Source organism: Opisthocomus hoazin, chromosome 16, assembly GCF_030867145.1.
Source record: "Opisthocomus hoazin isolate bOpiHoa1 chromosome 16, bOpiHoa1.hap1, whole genome shotgun sequence".
Classification (NCBI taxonomy): Eukaryota; Metazoa; Chordata; class Aves; order Opisthocomiformes; family Opisthocomidae; genus Opisthocomus; species Opisthocomus hoazin.
In genome coordinates, this window is record NC_134429.1 from 15,824,314 (window position 1) to 15,845,483 (window position 21,170).

Consider the following 21,170-nt stretch of genomic DNA (forward strand, 5'->3'; position numbering starts at 1 on the left):
GTGAGTGTGCGGCTGTACGAGTCTGCAGCCGTACGAGCGTGTGGCTGTACGAGTGTGCAACTGTACAAGCGTGCAAATGTACAAGCATGCAGCTGCAGAAGTGTGCAACTGTACGAGTGTGCAAATCTACAAGCCTGTGACTGTACAAGCGTTCAACTACGAGCATGCAGCCGGCCAGCGTGCAAGCCCACGATGTCGCCAGCGCCCAGCCCTGCGAGCACGCGCTCGTGCGAGCGAGCGGTTTTGCCGGCAGCCCCGCACGCGGTTGTGCAAGGGTGCACACGTGCTATTTTCACACACACATGCGCAGGCAGCCGTGCAAGTGTGCGAGCCTGCAGTTGCGTGCGAGCGTCCAAGCATGCGAGCGTGCAAGCGTGCACGCGCCCAGCGGTGCAAGCCGGCAGGCCTGCGAGTGTGCAAGCTTGTGAGCGTGCAAGCACGCCACTGCGGCCTCGCCCCCCGCAGCCCCTCCGAGGGGTTGGTTTGGGGGGGTCCGGCCTGGCCACGCTCGCGGCCCCCTCTGCGCCGGGCTAACGAGCTTTTTGATAATTAGCTTTCCATCACCGGCAGGCGCCCGCCGCGTGCGGGGTGACGGGGTGGGGGGCACAGGGTGCCACCACCCCAGGTGCCACCACCCCAGGCTGAGCACCGACACGCTCATCTCACGCGTGGGGCCACAAAGCCGCTTTGCTGGGGAAGGGGGGGGGGTGTGAAGGGCCGGGGGGCGGGGTGGGGGGCCCATCCCGGGGCACCCTCGGTGGCCCCCCCGAGGCTCTGGGGGAGCGGATTTTTTGGGGTGAGACCCCCACCTCCTGGGAAACCTCCCGCGGCCCCGGGGTGGGGAAACTGAGGCACGGCAGGGCACCGCCCCCCCCGCCCGTGCCACCGAGCCTGAGTTATTGTAGGACCTACACGAAAGCTGCTGCAGGAGCGGCAAGCTCGTGGGCTGCGGCGGGAGCCCGCGTGGGGAAACTGAGGCGGGGGGGACCCCCCCCCCCCCCCCTCCTTCTCCATCATCCCGCGTGGGGAGGGGGATGCTCAGCACCTACAGCCAGGCTTGCGTACACCCCAGTCCTCCCAGTCCTCCCAGTAAAACCCGGCAGAGGGCACCAGTAAGCCCCGTTTGTTGCCTCCCCCCCCCCCGCCCGCCCCCGTGCTGGCAGCGGGGGGAGGGTGGAGGAAGGGGAGGAGGAGGAGGAGGCGAAGGCCGGGTGCGGGGGGGATTTAAGGGCTCGCGGTCCCCCCGGCCCGGCCTCCTCCCGCCGCCCAGGAGGGACGTGGGTGGCGGCACCCAAGTTTGTGCGGGTACGTGGGGGGGGGGGGTGTCCGGCGGTAAGGACCCCCCCGGGGCCACCGCTGCCACCCCCGGGGCATCGGGGGGGGGTCTGGGGAGTGGGGAGGGGGGTGCGATGGGGACACGGACGTGCGATGGGGACAGGGACATGTGGTGGGGACACGAGCGTGCAACTGGGACATGGGTGTGCGATGGGAACACGGGGATGTGATAGGGACAGGGACATGTGGTGGGGACAGGGGGGTGCAACAGGGACATGGGTGTGCAACGGGGACAGGGACATGTGATGGGGACATGGGTGTGCAACAGGGACATGGGTGTGCAACGGGGACAGGGACATGTGATGGGGACATGGGTGTGCAACAGGGACATGGGTGTGCAACGGGGACAGGGACATGTGATGGGGACATGGGTGTGCAACAGGGACATGGGTGTGCAATGGGGACATGGGTGTGTGATGTGGACATGGACATGTAGTGGGGACACGGGTGTGCAATGGGGACACAAGCATGCAACAGGGACATGGAAGTGCAATGGGGACAGGGGTGTGCAAGTGGGGACACGGGCATGTGGTGGGGTGTGCAATTGGACACGGGTGTGCAACAGCGACACGGGTGTGCAATAGGGACACAAGCGTGCAACAGGGACATGGATGTGCAACAGGGACACGGGTGTGCAATGGGGACACAAGTGTGTGATGGGGACACAAGCGTGCAACAGGGGCATGGAAGTGCGGTGGGGACAGGGGTGTGCAGTGGGGTCACAGTGTGCAACAGGGACACAGATATGGGATGGGGACATGGGCATGTGGTGGGGACACGGGTGTGCAACAGGGACGTGGGTGTGTGATGGGGACACGGGCGTGTGGCAGGGACAAGGGTGTGCAATGGGGACACAGACACACGGTGGGGACACGGGCATGTGGTGGGCGTGCGACGGGGACAGACGCGACAGGGACCGCAGGCGTGAGATGGGGACACACGCACGGGATGGGGACACACACGGGATGGGGGCCATGGGTGTGCAACGGGGCCACGGGTGTGCGGCGCTGCGGACAGGGCCGTGCGGCGGGGACCCCACTGTGCCACCGTCCCCCAGCCCCGGGTTGGTGCCAGCGAGGTGACGCCCGCGGGACCCGGGGAGCTGGCACAGCCCCAGGGGGTCACGCCGGTGACCGCACGGGGAGGGGACCTTTCCCTCCCGTCCTCGCTTGGCCAAGCCCCGGGGCAAAGGTCTCGGTGGGGAAACTGAGGCACGGAGTGGGTGCTCCAACCCCCCCCCCCGCACAGCTCTCTCCCATCCAGCACCCGCTCAGTGCCGCAGGATGAAGGCTCTCCTCCTCCTCCTCCTCCTTGCCCAGCTCTGCTCAGCATCGCTGATCCCCGGTAGGTGAGGTCAGGGGGGGGGGCTGCACCCCGCAAGTGGGTGCTGTTGGGTGCTATGGAGCCCGGTCCCCCCGCAGAGCGGGAGAAGGACCCCGAGTACTGGCGGCGGCAGGCGCAGGAGACCCTGCGGGACGCCCTGCGGCTCCAGCGCCTCAACCAGAACGTGGCCAAGAACCTCGTCCTCTTCCTGGGCGACGGTGAGCGCTGGGGGGGGTGCGCCGGGGGGCTGCCCTCAGCTGGGTTTGCACGGAGATGGGTGCTGGGGTGAACTGGGTTTGGAGTCAACTGGGTGCAGCAAGTTGGGTGCTGGGATAGACTGGGTTTGGAATAAACTGGGTGCTGCAGTAACTGGGTTTGTGTTAAGTTGGGTGCTCGGGTAAACTGGATTTGGAGTAAACTGGGTGCTGCAGTAAGTTGGGTGCTGGGATAAACTGGGTTTGGAGTAAATTAGATACTGCGATAACTGGGTTTGTGTTAAGTTGGGTGCTCGGGTAAACTGGATTTGGAGTAAACTGGGTGCTGCAGTAAGTTGGGTGCTGGGATAAACTGGGTTTGGAGTAAATTAGATACTGCGATAACTGGGTTTGTGTTAAGTTGGGTGCTGGGATAAACTGGATTTGGAGTAAACTGGGTGCAGCAATAACTGGGTTTGCATGAAATTGGGTGCTGGGATAAACTGGGTGCAACAAGAAGTTGGGTGCTGGGATAAACTGGGTTTGGAGTAAACTGGGTGCTGCGATAACTGGGTTTGTGTTAAGTTGGGTGCTGGGATAAACTGGGTTTGGAGTAAACTGGGTGCTGCAATAACTGGGTTTGCGTTAAGTTGGGTACTGGGATAAACTGGGTTTGGAGTAAACTGGGTGCAGCAATAAGTTGGGTACTGGGATAGATTGGGTTTGGAGTAAATTGGGTGCTGCAATAACTGGGTTTACGTTAAGTTGGGTGCTGGGATAAACTGGGTTTGCAATAAACCGGGTGCTGCAATAAGTTGGATCCCATGATAAATCAGGTTTGCAATAAACTGGGCGCTGTGATCAAGTGGGTGCTGCAATAAATTGGGCTTGCAATAAGTTGGGTGCCATGATAAACTGGGTTTGCAGTGAGCTGGGTGCTGGGATAAACTGGGTGCCACAAGAAACTGTATTTGAAAAAAAATTAGGTGATGCAATAAGTGGGGTATGCGAGAACTCGCATGCTGCAATGAAGTGGGTGCTGCGATAAATTGGGTTCCCAATAAGTGGGGTGCTGGGGTAAATTGGGTGCCGCAATAAATTGGGTGACGCAAAAAAATTGGGTGATGCGACAAAGTGGGTTTGCCAGAAGTGGGGTGCCGGCATACAGCGGGTGCCTGCCGGCGTGGCGCGGCCCCCGTGCGTCGCGCTGCCCCGTCCTCGGCGGGGAGCTGACGGGTGCCGCGGCAGGCATGGGTGTCTCCACCGTCACGGCCGCCCGCATCCTCAAAGGGCAGCTGCGGAACGGCAAGGGCGAGGAGAGCCTGCTGGAGATGGACAAGTTCCCCTACGTCGCCTTGGCCAAGGTGAGCCCCACCGCGGGGACAAGGGCCCGATCCTGAGCCCCCCCGCCCCGGGGGACGTGACACCCACCGCAAGGTCACAGGCGAGCGGGCGGCATCGACCGGGAGCCGAAATTGGGTCAGCGAAGGGAGCTGGCTCCGGTGCCCGCTCGCCGTGCCAGGGCCCGGCGCGTGGGAACGGGGAGGGGGGGCAGGATGAGGCCTCCCGGCCGTGGGAAGCCGCGGGACCCCCCCCCCGCTTCTCCTGGGGTCATTTTGCCGAACAAAAGGCGCTTTTTTTGTTGTTGTTATGAAATGGGAAGTCCCGGCAGCTCCCCGCCGGCTCCTCTCGCTCAGCGGGGGATGCTTGCGGCAGCTGCTCGCTCTCTCCTGGCCAAAAAATGGGCTGAGAAAAGGCAAAAAGCGTCAAAACGCAGCGCGAGGGCGATGTGCAACCATGCCGGGGGCAGCAAGGGGGGAAGGGGGGGTCAAGGGGCAAAAGAGGGGAGGGACACACAGGCGGGATGGGGGTCTGGTGCAGCACGGGGAGGGGAGCTCCGGGGTTCGGATGATGGTGGTGACGATGATGACGACGATGATGATGGTGACCATGATGACAGTCATGAACGGCAGTGGAGATGGTGACGGTGGTGATGATGGTGGTTGCTTCATCTCCCCCTTCCAGACCTACAACACCAACGCGCAGGTGCCCGACAGCGCGGGCACGGCCACCGCTTACCTCTGCGGCGTCAAAGCCAACGAGGGGACGGTGGGCGTCAGCGCCGGCGTCACCCGGGACCGCTGCAACACCACGAAGGGCCAGGAGGTGACCTCCATCCTCCGCTGGGCCAAGGATGGAGGTGAGGGGCTGGCGGGTGCCGGGGTGGGGGTAAAGCGGTGGGGTCTGGGGGGCTGTTCCCACCATCGTCCCTTGAATTCGTGGTGCAGGCAAGGCGGTGGGCATCGTCACCACCACGCGGGTGACCCACGCAACGCCCAGCGCTGCCTACGCCCACTCCGCCAACCGCGACTGGTACTCAGATGGAGAGATGCCCCCAGACGCGCTGGAGGGTGGCTGCAAGGACATTGCCCGGCAGCTGGTGGAGAACATCCCCGACATCGAGGTAGGGATGGGGCCACCAGGGATGTGGGCTGGAGCCACCCAGGACCACTCAAGGACGAGCACAGGGCCATGGGTGGGTGTGGGACCAGGACCACCAGTGAGTGAAGAGCCAAGACCCCCAGTAGATGTTGGGCTGGGACCACCAGTGAGTGAAGAGCCAGGACCCCCAGTAGATGTTGGGCTGGGACCACTGATGGGTGGAAGGCTGGGACTCCTAGCAGATAGGTTGTGGCTGCCCCCTCCCTGGCAGTGTTCAGGACCAGGTTGGATGGGGCTCTGAGCACCCTGGGCTGGTGGAAGATGTCCCTGCTCATGGCAGGGGGTTGGAACCAGATGATCTATAAGGTCCCTTCCAACCCAAACCAGTCCATGAGTCTATGATACCAGGCCAGAACCACCAACGGCTGCAGAGCAAGGATCCCTGGTAGATACGGAGTCAGGACCACTAATGCATGCAAAGCCAGAATCCCCAGCAGACATAGGACTGGGATCATCAGTGGGTGAAAAGCCAGAAGCCCTAGGAGATACAAGACCAGGGCCACCCATGGATGCAGACACAGGACCGGGACCATCAGCGGGTGAAGAGCCAGAACCCCCAGCAGATATGGGACCAGGGCCACCCATGGGTGCAGAGCCAGAATCCCCAGCAGACATAGGAGCAGGACCATTAGCGGGTGAAGAACCAGGATCCCCAGCAGATATGGGACCAGGGCCACCCATGGGTGCAGAGCCAGGATCCCCAGCAGATATAGGAGCAGGACCATCAGCGGGTGAAGAGCCAGAACCCCCAGCAGATATGGGACCAGGGCCACCCATGGGTGCAGAGCCAGGATCCCCAGCAGATACAGGAGCAGGACCATCAGCGGGTGAAGAGCCAGAACCCCAGCAGATATGGGACCAGGGCCACCCATGGGTGCAGAGCCAGGATCCCCAGCAGATACAGGAGCAGGACCATCAGCGGGTGAAGAGCCAGAACCCCCAGCAGATATGGGACCAGGGCCACCCATGGGTGCAGAGCCAGGATCCCCAGCAGATACAGGAGCAGGGCCACCCACGGGTGGGGTACCAGGACTGTTGGGTGGATGCAGGACCAGGACCACCGACACACACACCACCAGGACCCCCGTCAGACGTCAGGCTGGGACCACAGCACATACAACAGCAGACCCTCAACCCCGGACCCCCAAATCCCACTTCACACACCCCCCCCCCCCGCAGCCCTCTCCTTTCTCATGCTTCCCACACCCCAACCCCTCCATTTCCCCCCCAGCTCTGCCCCGCGCTGCGGATTTACGCAGAATTTCAGCCCTGTAAATAAATACTCTGCTGTCCTTCAAAATAGCCCCAAAGCAAAACATCGCAGCCTGTTATTTCGCTCTTTAATAGCCTCTTCTGCTGGGTTTTTTTTCCCTTTAATATAATTTTAACTCTGTCCCAGGCTGAAATAATTATATAGCGGGGAAAAGACATTTTTTGTCCCTTAATAATTTTGGCGGTGATGTTTTGGAGCTTTATAATTCACCTTCTGCGCAGAGAAAAGAGGGGGGGGGTAAAAAAAAAGCATAATCTCTGCTTGGTTATAAATAACAGAGGCCAAATAAATCAGGCTCCAAAGCAAACAGCGAGAGCCGCGGGATGGGGCTCCGTCCCGGCGGGTTCACGCGGGGACCCCGATGCGGAGCATCCCTCCCACAGAAGTGAACAAAAAAAGAAAAAAAAAGAAAAAAACTTTTTGAAACAGCTAAATTCACTGCTGGAAATGGTTATTTTTGTCTTGGGTTTTAATTAATAGGAGGAGATTCGGGGTTATTTCGAGTGAGGTGAAATTCCTCGGGTGTTTTCGCCTGCTTTTTTTTTTTGCGCAGCGCCAAGGGTTTCCCTGGACGTCCCGCTCCGCCTCGTCGGGGTTTTCCCTCCCATTAAACCCAAATTGGGCGGGCGAATTAAAAATAATTTAAAATTATTTCTAAAATGCTTTTTTTCCCCCCCCACCTTTTGCAGGTGATCTTGGGCGGCGGACGGAAATATATGTTCCCCAAAAACGCCAGCGACGTGGAATACCCCCACGAGGACAAGCACCGGGGCACGCGCCTGGACCGCAGGGACCTCGTCCAGGCGTGGCACGACGCCAAGCCCCCCGGCAAGGTGACGGGGGCTTTTTTTGGGAGGGGGTACACACACACCACCCCGCTGTGACCTTACAAAGCCGTTCCCGGGAGGGGGATTATTTTGGGGAGGGGTCTAGAGCAGCCCTGAGGCTGGCAGAGGCGATGGGGAGGTGACAACCTGCCTGTCCCCCCCTGCCCTCCCCAGGTCGCCAGGTACGTGTGGCACCGGCGGGACCTGCTGGCGCTCAACCTCAGCCGCGTCGACTTCCTCCTGGGTGAGTCCCGGCACCCGAGGGTGCCCTGGCCTTAACTGGGTGCTTTGGGGGACCCCCGGCCTGTCCTGGGGTGCTGGGGCAGCTGGAGTGGCCAGTTACCCCCTGGGGATGCTGGTACCTTGGGGGGGTGCCTCCAAGGGATGCGGGGGACCCTCTCCGGGGGGATGCCAGGGACCCCCAAGGGATGGATGGCGGGGCACCCGCCCCGGGGGGATGCCGGGGGACCCCTGAGGGATGGATGTGGGGACCCGCCCCGGGGGGATGCCAGGGGACCCCCGAGGGATGGATGACGGGGCACCCGCCCCGGGGGGATGCCGGGGGACCCCCCGAGGGATGGATGACGGGGCACCCGCCCTGGGGGGAGGCCGGGGACCCCCGAGGGATGGATGGCGGGGGACCCGCCCTTTGGGGAGGCCGGGGACCCCCGAGGGATGGATGGCCGGGGCACCCGCCCCGGGGGGATGCCAGGGGACCCCCGAGGGGTGGATGGCGGGGCACCCGCCCCGGGGGGATGCCGGGGACCCCCGAGGGGTGGATGGCCGGGGACCTGCCCCGGGGGGATGCCGGGGACCCCCGAGGGATGGATGTGGGGACCTGCCCTGGGGATGCTGGGACCCCTGAGGGATGCAGGTACCCGCCCCGGGGGGATGCGGGGACCCCTGAGGGATGGCGGGTACCCGCCCCGGGGCAGCAGAGGTTTCTTGTCCCGCGCTGCAATTCTCCAGCGCCGCCGGGACGCCGGATTCGGCCGGGCCGGAGGAAGGAAGGGCCGGGAGCATCCCCCGGCTCCTGGCCAGAAACACTTGGGCCAGCGCAAGGAGTAGGGCTGGATTCGGCCCCCGGGTTGGGTTTGTTTTGGGGTGTGTTTTGGTGGGGGAAGGATGTCCCCACCAGTGTCACTGTCGCCAGGCCTCTTCGAGCCGGGTGACATGGTGTACGAGCTGGACAGGAACAACGAGACGGACCCATCCCTCACCGAGATGGTGGCTGTGGCCATCAGGATGCTCCAGAAAAATCCCCGGGGTTTTTTCCTCCTGGTTGAAGGTGGGGGGGAAGAAGAGGAGGGGGGGAAGGAGTGAGGGGTATGGGGGTGTAAAGGGGAGGTAAACGGGGTGATGGGGGGGGATGCAAAATGGGGGGGGGGGTAGAGGGGGTGATGGGGAGGATGCAAAATGGGGGGGGGGTAGAGGGGGTGATGGGGAGGATGCAAAATGGGGGGGGTAGAGGGGGTGATGGGGGGGATGCAAAATGGGGGGGGTAGAGGGGGTGATGGGGGGGATGCAAAATGGGGGGGTAGAGGGGGTGATGGGGGGGATGCAAAATGGGGGGGTAGAGGGGGTGATGGGGGGGATGCAAAATGGGGGGGGGAGAGGGGGTGATGGGGAGGATGCAAAATGGGGGGGAGAGGGGGTGATGGGGAGGATGCAAAATGGGGGGGGAGAGGGGGTGATGGGGAGGAAGCAAAATGGGGGGGGTAGAGGGGCTGATGGGGGGGATGCAAAGAAGGGGTGAAGATGGTGATGGGGGGTGATGGGGGATAAAGGGGGTGACGGGAGGACGCAAAGGGGGTGACGGGGTGGGTGCAGGGCAGGGCAGAGGTGGGTGACGGGGGGTGCCGAGGGGGATGCCGAGCGGTGCGGGGGGCACGCAGGGGGCCGCATCGACCACGGGCACCACGAGGGGAAGGCGAAGCAGGCGCTGCACGAGGCGGTGGAGCTGGACCGGGCCATCGGCCTGGCCGCCCGCCTCACCTCGCCCCAGGACACCCTCAGCGTCGTCACCGCCGACCACTCGCACGTCTTCACCTTCGGTGGCTACACCCCCCGCGGGAACCCCATTTTCGGTGAGTCCCTGCCGGGCCACGGAGCCGGGGGGGGACACACACAACCCTGGGGACGTCCCCGTCCCGCTGACGGTGCCACCGCCGCCAGGTCTGGCCCCGATGCAGAGCGACGTGGACCGCAAACCCTTCACCTCCATCCTCTACGGCAACGGCCCCGGCTACAAAATCGTGGCGGGCGAGCGAGAAAACGTCTCCGCCGTGGATTTCGGTGAGTGCGTTTCGGAACAAAACCCCCTTAAATTATTACAGCACGATGAAAATGAGCAAGTTTTGAAAATTATCCTTATTTTTGCCTTTTTTTTTTTCTCTCACCCCAGCACACGCTGACTACCAGGCGCAATCGGCCGTGCCGCTGCGCCAGGAGACCCACGGCGGCGAGGACGTGGCCGTCTTCGCCCGCGGCCCCATGGCCCACCTCCTCCACGGGGTCCACGAGCAAAATTACATCCCCCACGCCATGGCTTACGCTGCCTGCATCGGCTCCAACCGAGCCCACTGCAACGCCGCCGGCCGCCCCGCTGCCTCCATCCTCCTGCCCTTCCTCACCCTCCTCTTCCTCCTCTGCTAAAGCGCCTCTTGCAAACCACAGAGGGGGATTTATTTTTAATTCCCCCCCCTTATTTTTTTTTTTTTGTGGATAGCAGCGCCCAGAAAGAGGAGAAAAAAGAAAGACTCAGCGGCGCAAAAGCAGCCGCCGGCGGTTTCGTGCTGGGAGCTGCCTCTGTAAATACCCGGTTCCTTCCCCTGTAATTAGCATCGCTGCCTGCCCCGGCCCGAACCCGCTGCGGGATTTGGGATGGGAACCGGAGCCGCGGCGGATAAAGCCCCCTCTTTGAGCCAGACGCCACGGGGCTGGCTCCCAAAATGCCTCCCGAACTCCCTTGGCTGAGGACTGACCCCGGTGCCCAACTCGTCACATGCCCGGGTACCCAGAAACCACACGAAGATGGGGAAAAAAAAATTAACTCACCGGGTTAATTTGTCCCCGAAGCTTGGGGGGGGGGGGGGTTTGCCTCCTGGGTGATTTATTTTGCTTTAAAAGCCTTCAGTTTAAGGCAACTTTCTACCCAGAAAAGAGTTTGGGGGGGACTGGGGGCTGGGGGGAGAAGGGAGCCAAGGGAGGGGGCTTTAAGGCGTGGTACCCACTGGGGCACGCCCCTTCGTTAGGGTGGGGTAATTGGGGAGGGGCATTGGGGGCTGGGGTAATTAGGTAGGGTCATTGGGGGATGGGGTAATTAGGGGAGGGGGCTTTTGCAGCTTGCAGGGTGCTGGGGAGGGAGTGCCCTGGGTGTGCAAATGGGGCCCCGGGTGTGCAAATGGGGCTCTGAGCGTGCAAACATCCCCGTGCGCGTGCAACTGTCCTCGCAACGCTGCTTTGTCCGTGCAAATTCCACGCATGAGCAGCCCCTTGCACACCCCCGCTGCACCGTCCATTTGCAGCATCCCCCCCCCCCCAACCCCCCCGAGCACCCCAACCCCCACCCCCAAGCACCCAACCCCCCCTTTTATTTATTTACCAGCTTTATAAATAAATCTCTGCTCCGGTTTCTTATTAACCAGCAAACTTTGGAGCGGGCGAAGGCGGTGACCCGCGCGGCGCCAGATTTGGGGGGGTGGGAGGCTGCGACCCCCCCCCCCACTTTGCTCGGCGCCCTTTGCCCCCGCGCCGGCAGCGCCGGCATCCCCAACCGCGGCCCAACCGCCTGCGCTGGGGCTTCCCGGAAAGCAGGCGGTGCCGAGCTATGTTTAACCGGTCCCGGGGTGCTTCGTGGTTTTGGGGGGGCTCAGGGAGGGGGGGGCGGGGGGACACCGCGTTTTCTTGGCCAGGGATCTGGCGCGAGGCCGGTGGCCGCGGGGGCTGCCGGCCAAACGCTGCTCCCCGCGGTGGGTTGGCCACCGGAGCCAAAAAAGAGAGGGGTTATATTTTTTTGGGGGGGTGGGGGCATCGCCCGCCACATTTTGGGGGACCCGCAGCACCCCATAACTAGCAAAAAAACCCAAAGCAAGGCTGTGCTCAGGCTGGCTGCCACCAAAACCCCCAAATTCGGGTAACTGACCCCAAAAACGAGGGGCGTCGGTTTTAAGACCACGTGGAGCATCAGCCCCTGCTTGGGGTTTTGGGGAACCCCCCCAGATCTCGGGGACACCCCCCCAGCATCCCCTGGCCGTAGCGATAAATAAACCTTTATTTTGTACAGGACTCACGGGAAACACAAACACGATTTGGGGGGGGCTTGAAAAAATAATCCCACCCCCCATTCCAGCATCCGACCCGTTCCGGAGCTTTTTTCCCTTAAAATAAAAAGGGGGGGAACAGGGGGACCCCGACTTTGGGTTTGCCCTGGGTTTGAGCCCCCCCTTGGTTTTTTTTTTTTGGGGGGGGGGTGATGCTTGGGTTGGACCCGCTCTTCATTTGGGGGGCCCCCCCCCATGTGGCACTGGGGTGACGACAGCGGGGGGGGGGCCCTGGGTGGTCCGTCACCCCTCCCCCCAGGGGGCATTTGGGGTGACAGCGATTGTCTGGAGGGCGGGGGGGGGACATCCCCATTTTTTTAGGGGGGGTCCCCCCAAATCCTGCACCGGGGACGATGGCTTCGGCTCCTGGCCCGGGGGCGGCACAGGGGTGACTCCCCCCCCCTCCCCGGGATGGGGGGGGTGCCTATGAGCCCTGTGCAGGGGGACATCAGTGGGTGCACCCCAACGCGGGTGCCCCCATACTGGGGTGCACTGGAGGGGGGGGGCACAGCCTCACCGGATTAGCGGGGGGCCGCTCCAGCTGGATTTTGATCTCGGGGCGGGGGGGGTCAGGGGGTCGGCGGCCTGGGGGACAGCGGGGTGGGGGGGCCATGAGCACCCCGGGAGGGGGGTCCCACGGCGGCCTGACGCCCCGGTGATGGGCTACCTGGGGGGGTACCGGGGGGCTCATCCGGCCAGGGGCTGTCGGCGAAGGCGTCGCGGTGGGTCCCCGAGGGCGAGCGGCTCTCCTAAGGGCGCGGGGGGGGGGGGTCAAAGGGGTGCTGTCCCCCCCAGCACCCAGCACCCTCCCACCCCAGCCCCCTGGTACCCTGCCCGGCTCGCCCGGCTCCTCGGCGGCGCTGCCGAAGCTGCTGGCGCTGGAGGAGGAGCGGGAGAAATCGGGCGGCTCCGGCTTCTCGGCCCTGCCGAGGGACAGTCCCCAGCGCCGGGGACACGCTGGCACCACGCGGGCGCCGCCATGACGCCTCGCGACGCCGCGCGGGCCCCGCACACCTCGGCCCTCCGCGACCCCCCCCCCCCGCATCACCCCGGCCCCGCGCCAGCCCGACCCCAAGCCACCCCCGCCCCAGGCCACCGAAGTGCCACCCCACCGCACCCCCCCGCTGCCCTGTCCCCGTGTCACCCCGTCCCCACCCCACTGGGTGCTTGGGTGACACCGTCCCGGTGACAGCCCGACCCCGCGCTGTCCCCACGCTGCCCTGTGCCAATCACCCCGCTGCCACCTTGGCTCGGTGTCATCCCATCCCGGTGTCACCCTGCCCACGTGTCGTCCCATCCCAGTGCCCTCCAGTCCCTACATCACCCCATCCCAGTGCCACCTCACCCCGAGGTCACCCTGACCCAGTGCCACCCCATTCATGTGCTGCCCCAGCCCAGTGCCCTCCAGTCCCCATGTCACCCCATCCCAGTGCCACCACGTCCCAACGCCACCCCATTCATGTGTTGCCCCATCACAGTATCCTCCAGTCCGTGTCACCCTGATGTCACCCTATCCCCATGTCACTCTATCCCAGTGCCACCCCGTCCCAGTGCCACACCATCCCAGTGCCCTTCCAGTCCCGACATCACCCCATCCCAGTGCCACCCCATCCCAATGTCACCCCATCCATGTGCCACCCCATCCCCGTGCTGCCCCATCCCAGCACCCTCCAGTCCCCACGTCACCCCATCCCAGTGCCACCCCATTCACATGCCACCCCATCCCAGTGCCCTCCAGTCCCCATGTCACCCTGTCCCAGCACCACCCCATCCCCGCGCCCCCCGGTCCCGGTGCCCCCGGCTGCGGGACCTGTCGGGGTGCCGGCGGCTCTCGGGGGAGCTGTGCGCGGAGCAGGCGCCCTCGGGGGCGGCGGCGGGGCCGTCCCTGGGGGGAGGCGGCGGGCGGTGAGGGGACCCCGGGAGGGGACCCCGGGCCGTGCCCCGGTACCGGCGCTCACCTCCCCGCCGGCGCCTCCTGGATGCTCTCGATGCCGATGGCGCTGGAGCGGCGGGAGCCGAGCGGGCCGGGCCGCCGCCGAGACGGGCTCTTCCCGGGCACCAGCAGCGCCTGCGGGTCGCCGTTAACCGGGGGGGGGCACACACCGGGGGGGGGGGGGGGGCACAAAGGGGGGGTCCCGGCCGGGGTACCCACCTCTTCCACCGAGCCCAGCCCGATGGCGCTGCCGCGGCGTCCCCGCCGGCTCCCGGGCACCAGCAGCGACTGGGGGGGGGACACACACACCGCGTCACCGGCCGGGGGGCGCCCCCGGGGCACCGGGAGGGGCGGGGCTCCGGGAGGGGCTTGCGCGAGGGGCGGGCGGTGGGGCTGAAGGGGCGGGGTTTACGGGCGGGCTGAAGGGCGGGGCTTACTCCTATGAGCGCGGCGCGGGCTGCTCTGGGGGTGTGGCTTAGGGAGAAGGGGCGGAGATAGAGAGCTTTAGAGGCGGCCTTGTTCCCTGGGGGAGGCGTGGCCTCAAGGCGGTGGGCGTGCCCTCAGCCAGGCAGGCTGGCCGGGCGGGGGGGCGGGGACATCGCGGTGGGGGCGTGTCCGGGAGCGGGGCATTCAGGTAGGAGGGGGCGTGTCCAGGGGCGGGGCATTCAGGTAGGAGGGGGCGTGTCCAGGGGCGGGGCATTCAGGCAGGCGGGCCCCGGGCGCTCCGATGGCGGCGGAGGGGGGGGTGCCCGGCGGGGGTCCCGCCGGCAGCGCCCGGTGCCTCGGTGCGGGGGGGGGGGGGTCGGACACACGGACAGGGGCCCCCCCCCTCCGCCGTGCCCCACCTTGAAGGACTCGAAGAAGCCCGGGGCGGCGGCGCCGTTGTCGGGCCGCTCGTCGTCGGGGCCGAGCCCCAGCATGGCCTGGCTGCGGGCCTGCAGCTCTTCGTGCAGCGTCTCCAGCAGCGCCGCGCGCGTCCGCTCCTGCGCACCGCACCGCCGGCTCGCGCCGCGCCGCGCCACGCCCCCCCCGCACGCAACGCCCCGCCCACCGCGGCGGGCACGGCACCCACGGCAGCCGGTACCCGCATCCACAGCACCCGCAGCATGCAGCACCCACAGCGTCACGGCAGGCACAGCACCCGCACCCACAGCACCCGCAGCACCAGCACCCACAGCACCCGCAGCACCTGCACCCACAGCATGCAGCACCCACAGCGTCATGGCAGGCACAGCACCCATGGCAGGCACAGCACCCGCACCCACAGCACCCGCAGCACCCACAGCACCCGCACCCACAGCACCCGCAGCACCCGCACCCACAGCATGCAGCACCCACAGCGTCATGGCAGGCACAGCACCCGCACCCACAGCACTCACAGCACCCGCACCCACAGCACCCACCGCACCCAGCACCCACACACAGGGCACCCAGCCTGCACGGGGCCCACATGCACGGAGCCCAAGGCAGCCACAGCACCCACAGCGCTGCTGCAGCCACAGCACCCACATTGTGCCCAGCACCCACAGCATGCACAGGCCTGCTGCACCCACAGCACCCATGGCACCCACACCTGCAGCACCCACACCTGCAGCACCCACACCCACAGCACCAATGGCAGGCACAGCACCCATATGCACAGCACCCACAGCCCCGCTGCAGGCACAGCACCCACATCCACGGCACCCACAGCACCCAGCCCTGCAGCACCCACACCCACAGCACCCACATTGTGCCCAGCACCCACAGCACTGCTGCAGCCACAGCGCCCATGGCAGCCACAGCACCCACAGCCCCACTGCAGCCACAGCACCCACACCCACAGCACCCACAGCCCCACTGCACCCACAGCACCCACACCCACGGCACCCACAGCACCCACAGCCCCATTTCACACACAGCACCCACGTTGTGCCCAGCACCCACAGCACCGCTGCGCCCACAGCCCCCATACCCATGGCACCCACAGCCCCACAGCATGCCCAGCCCCCCCGCAGGCAGACACCCCCCCCCCCCCCCCGCAGCACCCAGCACCCAGCACCCACCTCCAGCTTGGCGAACTTCTCGGCCTTGTAGCAGGCGTACTCGGCGTTGATCAGCTTCGTCAGCAGGAACTCCTGGAACTCGGGGCCCTGCGGGGACGAGGGGCAGCCCTGGGTGGGTGCCACCGGGGTTGGACACCCCAAACCCCCCCCAGCAGCACCCATGGGTGCCCACCTTCCTGAAGACGGCGGGGTCGGGCAGCGGCGGGCCGAAGAAGGGCACGTCATCGCGGGCGGTGACGGAGACCTGGGCGGGTTGGGTTGCGATGGGAGGTCCCCGCTGCCGCCAGCACCCCATGGCGATGGGGAAACTGAGGCACGGGGGGGGGGTTACCTTATAGAGGGTGCCCTGGGAGCCACCCTGACCCAGCTGCACCACCACGAAGGCGTGGAGGAAGTTGGAGGCGATCATGTCGGGGACGAAGGGGGTGTTCTCGTCCTGGAAGACGACGGCCACGATGTCGTTGCCGATGTGACGCTTCCGCTGCAGCTGCGGGGACGCAGGGGGACGCGGGGGGACGCGGGGGGACACTCACCCATGGGGGCACAGGGAACGGCAGGCCCCCAGCACCCATGGGTGCACCTCACGGGGGGGTTTACGTCCCATAGACACTTCCCCAGCAATCAGGGGGGCTCTGCCAGCCCCCTGCAGCCCACAGACGCTCCCCAGCACCCACGGGTGCCCCTGGGGGTTCTGCATCACTCAGTTTCCCCCCCAGCACCCATGGGTGCCCCTGGGGGTTCTGCAACCCATGGATGCTCCCCAGCACCCATGAGTGCCCCTGGGGGTTCTGCATCACTCAGTTGCCCCCTCAGCACCCATGGGTGCCCCTGGGGGTTCTGCATCACTCGGTTGCCCCCCCCAGCACCCATGGGTGCCCCTGGGGGTTCTGCAACCCATGGATGCTCCCCAGCACCCACGGGTGCCCCTGGGGGTTCTGCATCACTCAGACGCCCCCTCCAGCACCCACGGGTGCCCCTGGGGGTTCTGCAACCCTTATCCACCTCCCCAGCACCCAGAGGTTCTCTGGCAGCCCCCCCTGCACCCAACCGACACCCCTCACCACCCATGGGGTGTACTGCCGGCCCTTGTGTCACCTAGATGTCCCCAGCACCCATGGGTGGCCATGGAGCTTTTGGATCCCCTAGGTACCTCCCAGCACGCCGGGGTGCTCCAGGACCCCCTGCACCCCACAGACAGCCCCCAGCACCCTGGAGTGCCCCAGGACCCCCCACACCTCATAGTCCCCAGCATTCATGGGTGCCCCAGGACCCCCTGCACCCCACAGACAGCCCCCAGCACCCTGGGGTGGCCATGGAGCTTTTGGATCCCCTAGGTACCTCCCAGCACCCCGGGGTGCCCCAGGACCCCCTGCACCCCACAGACAGCCCCCAGCACCCTGGAGTGCCCCAGGACCCGCCGCACCTCATAGTCCCCAGCATTCATGGGTGCCCCAGGACCCCCTGCACCCCACAGACAGCCCCCAGCACCCCGGGGTGGCCCGCCAGCCCTTCCACCCCATTGATGCCCTCCAGCACCCATCGGTGCCCTGCAGCCCCCACACCCCATGAGGGTGCCCCAGGAACCCCTGCAGCCCCTGTCCCCCCAACCCTTGCCACCCCACCTTGCTCCCCAGCACCCATAGGTGCCCCACCTGCTGGGTGTCCCCCTCGGTGTAGGGCAGCTTGGTGGAGACGTGGAACATGATCTCCTTGTCGCGGAAATGGCAGTAGATGGACTCGCTGCCCGTCTGCCCATGGGTCACGTCCAGCCCCCCCCGGAACCTGGGTGGCAGGGGGGGACGGGCACCCTGAGCCTGGGGTCCATGGGTGCCCCCCCACTTCCTGCCCACCACCCCGTCACGCACCCCTTGAAGTCCCGCAGCTGCACCCGTTGACCCAGGACGTCGAGGAATTCGGTGAACGCCGGGCTCTCCTCCGTGGTGCCGAAAAGCTCCTCCTCGGAGGTCTGGGGGGGGTGGGGATGGGTGCCAGCACCCACCCGGGACCCCCCCACCCTAACCCCCACCCACCCCGCCCCGTACCTGCCCCAGTTTTTGGTAGATGACCCCAAATTTGAAGTGGTTGCTGAGCACGTGCTCATCGAAGGCGAGGATGAGGCGGGACGCCTGCGGGGTGGGCGGTTGGGTGGGGGGCACCCATGGGTGTCCGTGTTCCCCCCCCCCCCCCCGCACCCTGTTCACCTTGGGGTAGAGCACGGGGTAGAAGCGGTCCACGTTGATGTCCTCGCACACCAGCTGCGGGAAGGATGGGTGATGCGATGGGTAGCTCAGGGTCGGGGGGCACCCATGGGTGCTGCCAGAGGTGTCACACCCACCTTGGCCATCTGCACCACGTTGGGGAACTCGGCCAGGCAGGAGATGGGCACCACGTCGTGCAGGGTGCGGGCTCGGGTGCTGCGGGGACAAGCGGGGGTCAGGGTGGCCCCCTACCCCCAGCCAGCACCCATGGGTGCCCCCAGCACCCTGCTCACCGCAGCAGCAGGTGGAGGTGCTCCTGCTCATCGTACTTGAGGGAGAAGACGAGGTGGCCCAGCGCCGGGTCCAGGGAGTAGTAGTTGAAGTGCTCCTGCGGGGAGGGACCCAAGCGCCCACGACCGTGCTGATGGGTGCTCACGCGGGTGGGCACCCATGCCATGGGGCACCCATGCCCATGGGCACCAAGTTCCATGAGCACCCATGCCATGGGGCTACCCACGCCCACAAGCACCAACATCCACGATCACCCATGCCGATGGGGCACCCATCTTACAGCCACTCGCAGGTTCCCCATGCCCATGGACACCCATGTCCACAAGCACCCCAACCCCAAGGGGTACCCATGTCCGTGAGCACCCACATTTGCAGATATCACCACCCTAGGAGCACCTACTCTCATGGGCTCACACGCAGTAGGCCACCCATACCCGTTAGCACCCATGCCATGGGTCACCCAGGCTCCTGAGCACCCATACCCATGGGGCACCCATGTCCATGAGCACCCATACCCACAGATACCCACACCCATGCATCACCCACGTCCATGAGCACCCATACACGATCTCCCATGCCATGGGGCATCCAGGTCCATCAGCATCCATGAGCATCCGTGCCATGGATCACCAGGTTCCTGAGCACCCATACCCATGAGCACCCATACTTAAAGAGCCCCCACACCCACCCATGCCCATGGGGAACCCATGTCCATGAGCACCCATAGCCATAGGTGCCCTCACCCATGCATCACCCATGTCTATGAGCACCTATACCTATAGTCACCCATTCTCATGCATCACCCATGTCCACGAGCACCCATACACGAGCTCCCATGCCATGGGGCACCCAGGTCCATCAGCACCCATGCCTGTATGTACCCACACCCGTGTCCATGAGCAACTCCATGCCCTCGTGCACCCGTGGGGAACCCACCCACTGCAAGCACCCACGTCTGGAGCACCCGTGGGGCCTCACCTTGCCCAAGAAGTGCTTGCGGTAGATCTTGGCCGTGTGGTTGCCCTCCAGCCTTGCCCGGGTGCTGGTTGCTGGGGTGAGGGGGGACTCGGGTGCCTCGCTCAGCTGGTGGTTGGTGCCCTCGATCCAGTAACCCCCAAACTGGGGCAGGAGGATGAGTGGGAACGGCCCCTCCCGGCCCAGGACCTGCACCCACAAGCGCGGTGGGTGCTCCGGCCGGCCACCCATCGACCCACCCAGCCGCTCGCCTGCCCTTGCACCCATCTTTGGGGGGGTGTTGGGGGGTGCCCTACCTCATGCACGCTGGGGTAGGGGATGTAGTCCTCCTCCGTCTGCAGGACAACGGGGTGGGTGAAGACCTTGCTAGCACCCATGGGTGCTAGCTGGGTGCCCCCACCTCAGCGATGCCTACCTTGAGTGGTGGGGGGACGGCATGGCGCTGCTGGGCCATCCTGCTACCCTGCGGGAGATGGGGGCTGTGGGTGGCCATCACCCTGCCGCGGAGGATGGGCACCCTTGGGTGGGGGCTTACCTCGGGGGGGAGTGGCAGAGGGGGGGGGTGGTGCCAGTTGGGGACGGGTCTAGGTAGCCCGGAGGGGTCCAGGGGTGTCCATGGTGCTTCTTGGGGGAGAGGAGAGCTCCCCCCCAGCTCCTCAACGCGACGCCTGGCCGCTCGGGCAGCGGCGTTGCCCCTGAAGCCTACTGATGGCAGCAAGCCAAGCGCCACCTTGCCGGCTGCCGGGAGCCGTCGGGCCAGGGGCAGCGGGTGCCGGGTCACTACATGGGGGGGTTGGGGGGGGGGTCCCCGGCTGCTCAGACCCCCCCCCCCCCATCTCACCCGCCCCCCCACCCCGAAGGGCGCCCTCTGCGGGCGGGAGGCGGCGCGGCGCGGGGCAGCACCACGGACAGCGCCGGGCACGCAGAGCCACGGACACCCCCCCCCCTTCGGCACCCCCCCCAGCACCCAACGGGGGGGGGGGGTGGGCAGGCCCGGAGGGGAGGGTGGGGGTAGAACCTGGGGGGAGGGGGGCGTGTTGGACCCAGATGTGGGGCCGGGCTGGGGGGAGGACACATGGGGGGGGCAGATTGCGGGAACTGGGCTGGGGGGGGGAGCAGATGGGGGGGGAAGAAAGGGGGGGGGAGAATTTGGGGTAGCCCGGGGGGGGGGTAATTAATGTGGGAGATATTGGGGGGGGAGGATGGGGGATACACAGGGGGGGCTGATCCCCCCCCCCCCCCGCCCGCCGGGGTCCCCCCGCCCAGGCCCGGAGCATCCCCCCCCCGGTACCGGAGCGGCTGAAGGTCACCGGGGGACGGGCCCCCCCCCGGTACTGCGCTGGGATGGGGGGGGACCTCTTCGGGGGGGGTCGGGACCCCCCGCTCCTTGCGGCGCGGCACTTACCGGGGGGCGGCGGGGCCGGGGCTGCCGCCGGAGCCGGTACCGGAGCGGAGCGGAGCGGGGCCCCGGAGCCCGCAGACACCGCGCGCGTCACGTGCGGAGGGGCGGGGCGGGCCCTCCGGGGGCGGCGGGCACCGGGCACCGGCACCGGAACCGGGAACGGCACCAGGGAACCGGGAAACCGGGAACCGGCACCGGCACCGGGAACTGGCACCGGGAACCGGGAAACCGGGAACGGCAACCGGCACCAGGAAGGGCACTAGGAACCGGCACTGGGGAACGGGGAAACCGGCACTGGAACCAGGCACCGGCACCAGGGAACCGGGCACTGGCACTAGGGAACCGGGAACTGGCACTGGGAACCGGTACCGGGGAACCGGGCACTGGCACTGGGGAACCGGCGAACGGGGAAACCAGCACCGGAACCGGGCACTGGCACTGGGAACCGGCCCTGGAACCGGGGACTGGGGAACTGGCACCGGGAAACCGGCACCAGGGAAGCGGGGAACCACACTGGAACTGGGGACCGGCACTGGGGACCCAGCGCTTG

The 21,170-nt window shown here is 66.0% G+C and overlaps 2 protein-coding genes across 9 annotated transcripts; one reads left to right on the top strand and one right to left on the bottom strand.

Moving 5' to 3' along the window:
• Positions 1-1,223: 1,223 nt before the first annotated feature.
• On the top strand, positions 1,224-10,256 carry ALPL (alkaline phosphatase, biomineralization associated). The gene is made up of 12 exons (XM_075437219.1): positions 1,224-1,305; positions 2,584-2,679; positions 2,757-2,876; positions 4,101-4,216; positions 4,878-5,052; positions 5,141-5,316; positions 7,317-7,460; positions 7,629-7,698; positions 8,608-8,742; positions 9,350-9,541; positions 9,630-9,749; positions 9,859-10,256. The coding sequence occupies exons 2-12, from the start codon at positions 2,619-2,621 to the stop codon at positions 10,107-10,109; spliced, it is 1,560 nt and encodes a 519-aa protein (XP_075293334.1). The 5' UTR covers positions 1,224-1,305; positions 2,584-2,618; the 3' UTR covers positions 10,110-10,256.
• A 1,862-nt stretch (positions 10,257-12,118) lies between these two features.
• RAP1GAP (RAP1 GTPase activating protein) lies at positions 12,119-20,712 on the bottom strand. Of its 8 annotated transcripts, none has more exons than XM_075437215.1 (21): positions 20,624-20,712; positions 19,754-19,923; positions 19,634-19,681; positions 19,515-19,553; positions 19,222-19,407; positions 18,246-18,340; positions 18,090-18,168; positions 17,956-18,009; positions 17,797-17,880; positions 17,620-17,720; positions 17,407-17,536; positions 16,086-16,241; positions 15,927-15,998; positions 15,755-15,841; positions 14,555-14,692; positions 13,735-13,997; positions 13,587-13,661; positions 12,606-12,699; positions 12,444-12,525; positions 12,294-12,361; positions 12,119-12,209 (listed from the first exon to the last, which is right to left on the bottom strand). In XM_075437215.1, exons 3-21 carry the CDS (start codon positions 19,670-19,672, stop codon positions 12,201-12,203), a joined length of 1,851 nt encoding a protein of 616 aa, XP_075293330.1. In that variant the 5' UTR covers positions 19,673-19,681; positions 19,754-19,923; positions 20,624-20,712; the 3' UTR covers positions 12,119-12,200. The 8 variants fall into 8 exon arrangements, with proteins under 8 accessions (XP_075293330.1, XP_075293329.1, XP_075293331.1 ...); XM_075437214.1 differs by having other exon boundaries at positions 19,754-19,956; XM_075437216.1 differs by having other exon boundaries at positions 19,754-19,920; positions 20,624-20,711.
• Between the last annotated feature and the right edge of the window lie 458 nt (positions 20,713-21,170).

Coding starts and splice junctions, on each gene's coding strand:
- RAP1GAP (XM_075437215.1), bottom strand. CDS start 19,672: ATGGCCCAGCAGCGCCATGCCGTCCCCCCACCACTCAAG. Junction 16,242..17,406: donor CCGAGGGGGACACCCAGCAG/GTGGGGCACCTA, acceptor GCGTCCCCGCAG/CTGCAGCGGAAGCGTCACAT. Junction 14,693..15,754: donor AGAAGTTCGCCAAGCTGGAG/GTGGGTGCTGGG, acceptor TGCGGTGCGCAG/GAGCGGACGCGCGCGGCGCT.
- ALPL (XM_075437219.1), top strand. CDS start 2,619: ATGAAGGCTCTCCTCCTCCTCCTCCTCCTTGCCCAGCTCTGCTCAGCA. Junction 2,680..2,756: donor CTCAGCATCGCTGATCCCCG/GTAGGTGAGGTC, acceptor GTCCCCCCGCAG/AGCGGGAGAAGGACCCCGAG. Junction 5,053..5,140: donor CCGCTGGGCCAAGGATGGAG/GTGAGGGGCTGG, acceptor TTCGTGGTGCAG/GCAAGGCGGTGGGCATCGTC.